At 28.2% G+C, this 11,815-nt stretch overlaps 1 protein-coding gene across 2 annotated transcripts; it reads left to right on the forward strand.

The window, feature by feature from the left end:
* Positions 1–5,927: 5,927 nt before the first annotated feature.
* Positions 5,928–10,178, forward strand: LOC114312540 (universal stress protein A-like protein). 2 transcript variants are annotated; one of them, XM_028258774.2, is made up of 4 exons: positions 5,928–6,412; positions 8,262–8,374; positions 8,493–8,611; positions 9,883–10,178. In XM_028258774.2, exons 1-4 carry the CDS (start codon positions 6,214–6,216, stop codon positions 9,977–9,979), a joined length of 528 nt encoding a protein of 175 aa, XP_028114575.1. In that variant the 5' UTR covers positions 5,928–6,213; the 3' UTR covers positions 9,980–10,178. The 2 variants fall into 2 exon arrangements, with proteins under 2 accessions (XP_028114575.1, XP_028114576.1); XM_028258775.2 differs by having other exon boundaries at positions 5,932–6,394.
* Positions 10,179–11,815: the final 1,637 nt, after the last annotated feature.

Consider the following 11,815-nt stretch of genomic DNA (forward strand, 5'->3'; position numbering starts at 1 on the left):
CCATTAAGGAGATTTAAATACCATTAAGTTCTATTGATTTTGTATTCAGTGATAAAATTATTGGTCTTTCTTATTTTTATAAATAAATTTACAATGATAAATTTATCAGTCAAGACATAGACCTCATTTGGCACTTAAAAGTCAAAAACTTATTAAAAAAATCAAAAAACTTGTAACCTATATCAAAAAGTTGAAAATTCATTTTACTCTCTACTTTTTGCACATCTTCTCGTAAAAAATTAAAAAGTTATTCCAAACATACTAGTTTTTTCACCTCATATTTTAACTAAAAAGTCAAAAATTTACTAAAATAGTCTATTCCCAAACGAGACCTGATAAGTAAATAACTCTAGTTAATAGAACTGGTCCATAAGTGACGCATAATTTTTTACATAAATAATCTATTTAAATAACATTATGAAAAATAAAAAGTTTAAATGTAAATTACAGTAAATTTGCTTAAACTATGATTCATTTGCACTTTACCTCCTTAAACTTTAAAATATAACAATTAATCACTTCGAACTATTATCTTATTACATTCAACAATATTCGCTAGAATTCTGTCTCAAGATTTAAACGAAATCTAATCGTTTATAAAGTACATGACATACTTATTGATTTTTTAGAATAAAAATACTCGTTATTGATTTTTGAAGACAATAATTCCCTTTATCTAATGATTATATTTCCCATTTTTTCCTCTTATTTTAGTGACAAAATACAAATAAGATTACCAAACAATGAAATTATTTTCTTAAAAATTTAATAAATATGTCATGCATTTTACATATGGTCTAATTTTGTATAAATCCATAACAAAATCCTAACAGAATAAATGACTTTTTAAAAAAATATCAAAATACTTTGAAATACTTAACTATTGGGTTTTAAAATGAGAAAATATTATTTTTGGTTGTTTTGGAAAGATGGTTAAAAGCTGATTTTTTAGGTGTTTTTTTAACTTTTTTTGAAAAAATATATAAAAAAATGTGAGAGATGATGTGATCCAAAATTGGTTAAAAGCTGGAAGATAACTTTTAACTATCTTTCCAAAATTATCCTCTAAATTATCACTGGAAAATCAATTCAACCTCAGTTCTTTTCATAATGTCAATTTTATCCCTACACTATTTGATTTTAGATCAATTTTACCTTTGTCGTTATCTGCCATTTATAATCAAACGAAAATTACTAAATGGCACTGAAATTTTATTTAAAATTTTATTCTACCCTCCAAACTATCTCTAAAATATTAATTAGACTCTCAAATTTCATTTTATTCAGGAGTCTAATTGATATTTGGAAATAATTTCAGGGGTAAAATAAAATTTCAAATGAAGTTTGGATGTCACACCAGCAACTTCTATTTGATTATAGATGACCATTGACTCAAAATCAAATAGTTTAAGTATTAAATTGAAATTATTAAAAAAACAAGAGTTAAATTGATTTTTTAATGATATTTTGAAGGTAAAATGATATATGTTTTATTTTAAATTTCACAGAGTATACAAATCATAATTTAAAAGATTTATTATAATGGGTAAATTACACTGACATCCTTTGAAGTTTATATTTATTACAGTTTTTTCCTCACATTTGGAAAATTACATTGACCCCCTTGTAGTGTAATTATTTGACCGTGTTAACTTTTAAGTTAAAATGACATATTTACCCTTAACATTTACATATACTTTAAAAGGTAAATTACATTGGCACCCCCTAAGGTTTCAATTTAATACAAATCACCCTGACATTTTTTTAAAAAAAAACTAATTTAATAAAAATAAATATGAAGAAATATATTTAATTTATAAAAAATTATTTCTAAACACTCTAAAGATAAAAATTATATAAAAATGATAATTATTTTTTATTTTTTATTTTTATTTCTTAACCAAATTAATTTTTAATTTTTTTAAAAAAAAATTCTAAAAATCAAACCATACATAACCTAAGAATCTTTTGATAAGTGATTTCTTACGTTAGTAACTTATTTAATTATTTATTAATTTTACGACATTTTTACCATCTGAGGCCTATTTGGTAACCATTTTATTTTCAGATTTCAATTTATATTTACAAAAATTTTAAAAACTATCATAAAACTTGTTTGATAATTTTTTTTAGTTTATAAATGGTTGTCTCAGTTTATAAATTTGAGAAAAAAATGTAAATTCAAAAAATGAGTTTACGTTGGTTTTTAAATAGAAATTTAAAATTTTGACTAACAAATTTTGTTTCCATTAATTTTTTTTCAATTCATTAATTTTTTTCCCAATTAATTTTTTTTAAAGAATTTTTTTTTCAACTAATACTAACCGAGGGGGTAATTAGTAATGTTACTTTGATCCTTGGGGCGGAGATTGTAATTTCTAAAATGTGAGAGATGTCAATATAATTTATCCAGTGAGGGCAAAATTAGTATTTAAAAAAATTAAATTGCTGACATCAGCAAAATCTATTAGTTGACTTAACAGTCAACTAACTGAGAGAGCAATTTGTAATGAAACTTTAAACCTCAAGGAGGGAATGTAATTTCTAAAAAATGAAGGAAGAACTGTAATAAATATAAATCTCAGGGGGTGTCAATGTAATTTATCTTATTATAATTTATGTATGTTTAAATTTTCTTTCATGGTAGAACTAGGGATAACATATAACAAAATTTTAATCCAGATAACTATTAAAAAAATATTATGAATTTCAAATAATTTATTAAATTTTTTATTAAATCTCTCACATATGTGTATAGATCTTACACAAACATACATATGTATGAATCTTATACCCAGATAAAAAGTTTGACAAAAATTTTAATAAATTGTTTAGAGTGGAAAGCTGTTGGCACCATAAATCTGTAATTATTATTATTATTATTATTTTCAAGACACGTGGCGTCCTCTTATTCATTTGGAAGTTAAAAGAAGTTATAGAGATGATGGAGAATATGAAGGATAAAGTGGATGAGTGGAAGGACACATGGCAAGACAAGAATGGAGATGGAAGAAATTGATAGTTACTAAGTAGTTATTGCTGTATTTTTTCCTCTATAAATAGTCATTAATGACTACATTGTAGAGGGATCCAAAATTCATAATCAAAGACAATTGATTTCAATATTTCTTGTCATTTTCCTTATCTTAGGAGTAGTTTAACATAGATTTATATTTTAAAGCATTTATTTTCAGCATTTCCATTTCGAAGCATTTTATGCATTTCCTTTTCGAAGCACAGGAGTAGAGGTAAGTAATTGTTACTTTGATTGTTCACTTAATCGTTTTTCTCCGTCCCTCTTTCTTCTTTTACTTTTCTTTTCTCTACACTTGACAATTTTGAAGCCCTTTTCGTTGAGGCAAAAAAACCGTCAACACAATCGCTTGATAATTGGCTTGAATTTAATCTGTAAGGATTTTTCAATTCTTACTAGCATGCTCACATTTATGATATTTTCCTTTGTAGGAAAAATAAGCCAACAATTTTTGGTACATCCAGTGGGACGTCAAGTGTAAAAAATGAAAAATAAATTGGATTTGTCCATTTCAAATAGCCTAGATAAAATCTATTAGCATAAACAAGAAATTTTGGATTTTCAAGAAGAGATCTATTTTCTTGATGAAATAAACTTTCATCACTTACAATATTATTTGGTGGAAGAAAAAAGACATCATTTAATTAGAGAAATTCATCAACTTGATATGAAAATTCGCCAATGGAATGATGAGTTATCAACTCTCATTACCAAGTCTTTAATTGAGGCCTTAATGGCTGGAATTGGTGATTTTTTTCAGAATTTTTCCATGGTTAAAAATAGCAAAAGCAAAGAGTTGATTTCATCAATGGCTCGGGGGGTTCAAGAATCCGTTTTTAAAGAGCCAAATTATGAAATTAACATAACGAAAGAACATGTTCTTGAGCCAAATTTGGCTAAGAATGATGTTCCATGCATGGCTGAGGGGGTCTCAAAACCAATTTTTAGAGAGTCAAGTTATGAAAATAACATATCTATGGGTGATTTTCATAAGCCATTAATGGCTAACATGGAAAAACAACCCACTTTGCCAAATAATTATGAAAATCTATTTGGCAAAAGCCATGTTTTTAAAACAAACATGGTCAAAAATAATGAACAAGCCACTGTTCATGAATTCAAATTTTTTGATATTTTTCAAAATGTCAAAAAGTATGAATTTTCATGGTCACACTATACCATGACTTTTGTTGTTCAAAACCTACTTTGGATTTGTGGATCACACCAAAATATAATTCTGATGATGTGGCTAATAAAATTAACAAATTGTTCTTATAAGTTCGAAGCACTAAGAACAAGGGATGACTATTTAAAATGCATGAACTTAGCTAGGAAAAGCCTATGCATTTAAATAAGTGGTTGAGAATGGCTTATCTTTTCAAATTGATGGCCAGTTATTTGTATGTAGACAATCAAAGCATCGAAGATATATTTGAAGCATCAAAAGTTGTTTCGAAGGTTGATTACTTCACCTTCGAAGCTATGAGTTCGAAGCACTAAGAACAAGGGATGACCATTTAAAATGCATGAACTTGGCTAGGAAAAATCTATGCATTTAAATAAGTGGTTGAGAATGGCTTATCTTTTCAAATTGATGGCCAGTTATTTGTATGTACACAATCAAAGCATCGGAGATACATTCGAAGCATCAAGAATTGTTTCGAAGGTTAATTACTTCACCTTCGAAGCTGTGAGTTCGAAGCACTAAGAACAAGGGATGATCATTTAAAATGCATGAACTTGGCTAGGAAAAACCTATGCATTTAAATAAGTGGTTGAGCATAGCTTATCTTTTCAAATTGATGGCCAGTTATTTGTATGTACACAATCAAAGCATTGAAGATACATTCGAAGAATCAAGAGTTGTTTCGAAGGTTGATTATTTCACCTTCGAAGCTGTATAAAGCTTTGAAGATACATTCGAAGCATCAAGAGTTGTTTCGAAGGCTGATTACTTCACCTTCGAAACTGTATAAAGCTTCGAAAATACATTTGAAGTGTCAAGCCTAACCTTGAAACTTCATTGTAAGTATCATCATCCTATATCAATGCTTCCAACCTTCAAGGGGTGATGTTGTTCCTTCAAAACTATGCCGCAAGACCTTCGAACGATGAATTTGGTCTTTTATACCACCTTCGAAGCTTGTTATTGATCATCTAATCATAATTTCATACTTATTCGAAACACTTTATTAGTGCTATTATATCATTCAAAGTGCTTTATTGGTGCTATTACATCATTTGAAGCACTTTATTGGTGCTATTATATCATTCGAAGCACTTTGTTAATATCATTCGAAGCATTTTATTGCTTAGATTAATCATGTGTTTGGTTCGGCCCTTTAAAAATTCAAGCAAACATTATTTTTAAGGGTTGCAGGGGGTAATGTTGGCACAATAAATCTGCAATTATTATTATTATTATTTTCAAGACACGTGGCATCCTCTTATTCATTTGGAAGTTAAAAGAAGTTATAGAGATGATGAAGAATATGAAGGATAAAGTGGATGAGTAGAAGAACACATGGTAAGACAAGAATGGAGATTGAAGAAATTGATAGTTACTAAGTAGTTATTGCTGTATTTTTTCTTCTATAAATAGCTATTAATGGCTACATTGTAAAGGGATCCAGAATTCATAATCAAAGACAACTGATTTCAATATTTATTGTCATTTTCTTTATATTAGGAGTATTTTTTCTTCTTTTACTTTTTTTTTTTCTCTACACTTGACAATTTTGAAGTCCTCTTCGTTGAGGTAAAAGAACCATCAACACAATCACTTGATAATTAACTTGAATTTAATCTGTAAAGATTTTCAATCCTTACTGACATACTCACATTTATAATATTTTCTTTCGTAATAAAAATAAAGCAACAAAAGCATAACTCTAACTATTATGTATTTAAAATGGCACATAGTTTTCAAAACCACCAAACACATCTCCAGGAACCCCAACTAGACCAACGAAGATGAAGCCAGAAACCGCCGATAGATTTTAATTTTCTAACTTGAAGCACACCATCATGATAAATGTAAGTGTTCCACTATTCTATTACTATAGTATATAAAACCCACCTTCTTCAATCACACCGAACACAGTGCTCTCAAAACACAAAAACACAATAGCAGAAGTATGTAAGTAAGCATTTCCAACCGTCCGATCGATCTCACAAAAATGGCTGAGTGTGAAGCAAAGGAGAGGAAGATATTGGTGGGCGTAGATGAAGGAGAAGCGAGCATGTATGCTCTCTCATGGTGCCTCAACAACATCCTCGTCTCTCAAAATTCCAAAGATACCCTCGTCCTCTGCTATGCCAAACCACCTCGGCCAGTTTCCACTGCCATCGATGGAGCAGGTAGGCGAGAACTCCGAGGTAATCTTAGAAATTTGTGGTATTTTGAGAAGTTGATAAAAAAATATTTTTTAATTTTTTTTAATCAAAAAAATTAGTTTTTTTTTTTTTTGATAGTGACTTGAGTAAAAAAGTGTTTTTTTTTTTTTTTCTTAAAAAAGCTTAAAGCTAGTTTTTTTTCCTAGCTTCCATGGTGAACATAAGGACACTTACAAATTTGTGCATTTTTTTAAAATAAAATAAAAAATATAATATCAAATAATCTCTTATTTTAGACAAATTATACTTTTAAATCGCATAATTTAACTTTTATGTCAATTTAATTTTTATAATTTTGTTGGTGTCAAACTTAGTTCAATTGATACCGTAGGTATAATGGTTTATTTGAAATTGTATAGACCATTTTAAACTAATTTTTGAACAGGGTATTATTTGGGGATCCCCTTCCCCTTTTCCCCTCTCCTAAATTAGGGATTCCTTATATATATGCCTTTTGGTGGAATCGAGCGCAACTCATTTTTATAATCTGAAGTATTCATGTTATAGACCTCAGGATGACCATTGTAAATAGTAGTAGAGAAGTTGTAAAATAGATTTGTTTAAGTTGTAAGGTCATTACCAAACATATAATAACAATTAATATAGTGGGGAAATAAGTTGTGTAACTCTAAAAATTTAAAGGTCAAGTTTATTTGGATGGATATGAATTTGAGATTGAATTAATATTTTAATAAAATTATTAATTCGATATCTGATTAAATAATTAAAGTACAAATTAACAATTTATACGGATATGTCATATGATAGACTATTTAATCTCACAAAGGGGGATGAGATATAAATTGAAGGATTAAGTCAAAGTTTAGATTATTAGTTCCTTATTGTAATCTTAATTCAATCCAAACATAAGATATAATACACAATCCAAAAAATTTGTAATTCTAAGACTATTAGTCATGGGAATACTAATCCAATCTAATCTTGGCTTCGTTTGGCAAGAGTTAAACGGGGCTTTTTTGGCTATTTTAGCCATAAAAGACAAAATAGACTATTTTAGCCACAAAAAGCAAAATATCACATCTAAAAGTCAAAAAAATCAAAAAGTCAAAATATCACAAAAAAAGTCAAAAAAATCAAAAAGTCAAAAAGTCCTTCTCAAACCAAACTTTTTAGCCCAGACTAAAATAGTCCAAAAGCTAAAAAGCCAAAAAACTAACCCACTTCCTAAACGGAGGCCTAATCAGTCTAAACAAACATGGCATAAGTGTGAAGTTACTGTTAAACGAACCAAAGTGATTTTTTTTAAAATTAAAAATAATTGGAAAACAAATCACTAGTTTTTTAGTGAATATATATATATTTTTTAATTTGTATTAAAAAAACTTTTTCTTTATATAGATCCTTGTATGTTAGATGGATTTTAAAAAGTAAAAAATTGACACAAATTTATAAAAGAAATACTATAAACAAAAACTTTAGAATAAAATATAATGGGATCCCAAACTCATTCTGAATTAATATAACAGTCAAATTATAAATACAGTTCTTAAGATTTGTTTAAAATACAGATTAATCCCTATCATTTTAAAAATTACTAATACTTGTCAAATTTTTTTTTATTTAACAAAATTAACACAAAAAAATGAAATTCTTAACTACTCTTTTATACAATAACAAAATTAACTAAACTGTTTATTGAATTATGCAACTAGAAATTTGAAGGGTGAGATATAATTTTCAGAATCACATAAGATAAATTTGTATTTTAAGTAAATCTCAAAAGATATATTTATAATTTACTTTATTAATCTTTCTCTCCTTGAGAGGAAACTATTTTAGTGGTATTTTGGTAAATTGTGATTATTTTCAGGGTACATGTGCTCACCTAATATAATAGCAACCATGGACAAGTATGCCAACGAGCTGGTTGAGTTTGTGATGGAAAAAGCAAAGAGGCTTTTGAAGGAGTTTCATAATCTTGATGTGTGTATCATACTCTTTTTTTTTTTTTGTTTGTTTTTGTATTTTTCGTGTGTTGGCAAGGGTAAAATAACTATTTAAATAAGTGATTTTGCGAATTGTGTGTACACTTGCATTGTAGGTTAGAGTGGAAAAGATAGTGGAGAGTGGAGATCCAAAGGACGTAATTTGTCACGCAGCGGAGAAATTAGATGTCGACATGGTTGTGTTGGGAAGCCACGGCTATGGTCTCATGAAGAGGTAGGTCCATCATCATTTTTCAACCTTCATTTCTTTTAAGGTGAATTATAAATATATTTTTTAAGATTTATTTAAAATATGATTTGTTTATGTGATTTTAAAAATTACATTTTGTCTCGTGAAATACTAATTTCATGAAAAAAAATATTTTATGAATAAATTATTAAGTCAATTAATAATTTTTAATAATGTAAAAATCTATTTCAATTAATAATTCAGATAATTTTATCATTGTATAGGAAAGTCATTAATTTAAAATTTTATTTTTTTCAATTAATTCTGTTAAATAAAAAATTCTAATAAGGGGATATTTATAATTTTTCAAATTATAAGAAACAATTCGTATTTTAATCAAATTTCAAAATGTGTTTTGTAATTTATCTTTTTTTTATCTTATCCAATCACATTTCACGAAATTGGATTATTTTCAGTCCTAAATAATGTTCATTCTATTTCATTTTGGCATTTAAATTTTTTTTTATGAATTTTATATTTTATTATTATTTATTTTTAGTAACTTTTTAATATTTTAATTATTATTTTTCAATTTTTTAGATTACCAAATCTAAATGTACTAACATATTTGTGGAAAGGAACACTAGACAAAAAGTAGCATATTTTTCCTTTTCTTTTTTGTTTTTTATTCAGTAAAAAGATTAAGATTTTTGTGCCAATTTTAAATTATTTATTGATAGAATTGTGTTATTATAATTAGCAAAGTAATTGTCTCATTAGTTCTAGAAATGGTAAAAACCCTCTTACGAAAGTTTATAATTTAACAGAGTTAAAAGAAAATAAAATAAAATTCCTTAACAAAGAGTCATTTGTATTTTAAACAAATTTTAAAACATGTATTTATAATTTATTTAGCCTCCATTTGGGAAGTGGGTTGACTTTTTAGCTTTTTAATTTTTTTGGTTATTTTAGCCTGGATTAAAAAGCTTGGTTTGGAAAGAACTTTTTGACTTTTCGACTTTTTTGACTTTTTTGTGAGAGAAGAGTATAATGATTATGGATTGGATGTGATGTTCTGTTTGTTATGGTTAAAATAGTTTATTTTATTTTTTGTGATTATTTTAGCCCCAAAATCACTTGTCAAACATCACCTTAATTTTTTTTTGTTTTATTAATTGATTTACACATATGAGCTTACAAAATAAACTAAATACATGCAATTATTTTATAAAATTCTCCTAATCTGAAAGCTAGATCATCACTATTTTAGAAAAATAATTGACTTAACTTTTTTTGGTGTTTAATTTAAATGGCAGGGCTTTTGTAGGAAGCGTGAGCAATCATTGTGCCCAGAAGGCAAAGTGCCCTGTTCTCATTGTAAAGATGCCCAAATCAACTTGTCCCAGCAAATAATGACAATGACTTCAATTCTACTTTTATCAATTTTTTATTTTATTTTATTTTATTTTATTTTATTATTTGGGTATATTTCTATTTTGGTTGATGTTGTTTGCATCGTATAAATTTTTAGAAAAAATTTCACAATCTGTACAAATTTTTATGAATGTCTTTTTTTTTTTGGAAGATTTATTTATAAGTCATTTTTCAGATACTTATGGTAGGTTAAGTCTTGTGTAATTTCTTATAAAAGTCCAAGTCCTATTTAGATAGGAATGTATTCTACAAGATCCTACATAAACGTAACGTGACATGACACTTACATAAACATAACGTAACGTGACACCTACATAAACGTAATGTGACACTTACATAAATGTAACGTAACGTGTCATGTTACGTTTCGCAAACTTAATGAGTTTTTATTTCTTTAAATTGAATGTGAAAATGTTGCTGGTTTATGTTAGTGTCATGTTACGTTTTATATAAATATGATCTATGGGAAATTGAATGTTGCCATAGATCATAGGTGTCACGTTACATTTATGTAGGTATCACGTTACATTACGTTTATGTAGATATGATCTATGGTAACGTTTATGTAGGTGTTACGTTACGTTGCGTTTATGTAGATATGATCTATGGTAACATGCAATTGCATGTTATCATAGATCATAGGTGTCACGTTACGTTTATGTAGGTGTCACGTTACGTATAGGTGTCACATTACATTTATGTAGGTGCCACGTTACATTACGTTTATATAGATATGATCTATGGTAACATTCAATTTCCTATATATGATTTTACTATTATTTATAATATTAACAATTAATATTGAGGGTAAATATGTCTACAAACTTCCCACAGAACTTATGTGAACATAAATTTTTTAGTAGGACCATATGTAGCATAAGTCTCCCTAATAGAATTTATAAATAATTTTTCTTTTTTTTTTTTCCTTTTTTTTCTGGATAACTCACCGCCATGATTTTTTAACAACTTTTTGGAGGAAGTAAAATTTCACAATTTGTACCATCAGACAGTGAGCGAAATTTCAAGAATTGCACTCTTAGTCCCTCTTTGGGAACAAATTTTGGAATTAAGATAGTCAATAAAGACAAAACAGATTAAAATAGTCAATTAAATAAAATATCACATTTTACATATCAATCAATCATTTTTTCTCTTACAATTATCTATTCAATTACAAAAAAAAATTTACAAATTGACATGAGTATGCCCATAAAGATTATAGAACACCATTTAGGGCCCAATACATAACTTAAATACTAAAGCCCAACATTGCTGAAGCCCCACGTAGCAATAAGAACCAATGATAGCAAGACACATGACAAGAGAAGGGCAAGCCACATAAGCAGACAAAGATCTGCAAAGTTATTACCACTGCAAAACGCCATTAATGAAGCCCCTTACAGCATTTATTGTGATAACCTCTCTCCGTTGAGATAGAACGTCTTCACTATGAACAAGGTAAGCTAGAGCATAGACTTTCGGCCAAGGTAACAAGTTGGAAGGGACAACGAAATGATTACTGGAGGATATAAGCAGACGTCGAAGACAAGAAGAAGGTTAAGTTTTTCTATCTCTAATTCATCTCTGCATTATATTTCTCTCTCTAACTTGCTCGTCGGAGGATTCGCTGGGGGACTCCCCATTCCCCGTTGAACTCTTGTGCAGGTCTTCTAGTGAGCTTCGCCACCCGGACATAGATTGAGAAGCGTGGATCAGTCCTACCCGTTCCACCTGGAACAAATTGTATCATCATTTGGCGCCATCTGTGAGAATGGTTTTTGTTCCGCGCACTAGTTGTGCTCATTGTCGCTGGAG

This window comes from Camellia sinensis, chromosome 5, assembly GCF_055761805.1.
Source record: "Camellia sinensis isolate YWXY chromosome 5, ASM5576180v1, whole genome shotgun sequence".
NCBI classification, from domain to species: domain Eukaryota; kingdom Viridiplantae; phylum Streptophyta; class Magnoliopsida; order Ericales; family Theaceae; genus Camellia; species Camellia sinensis.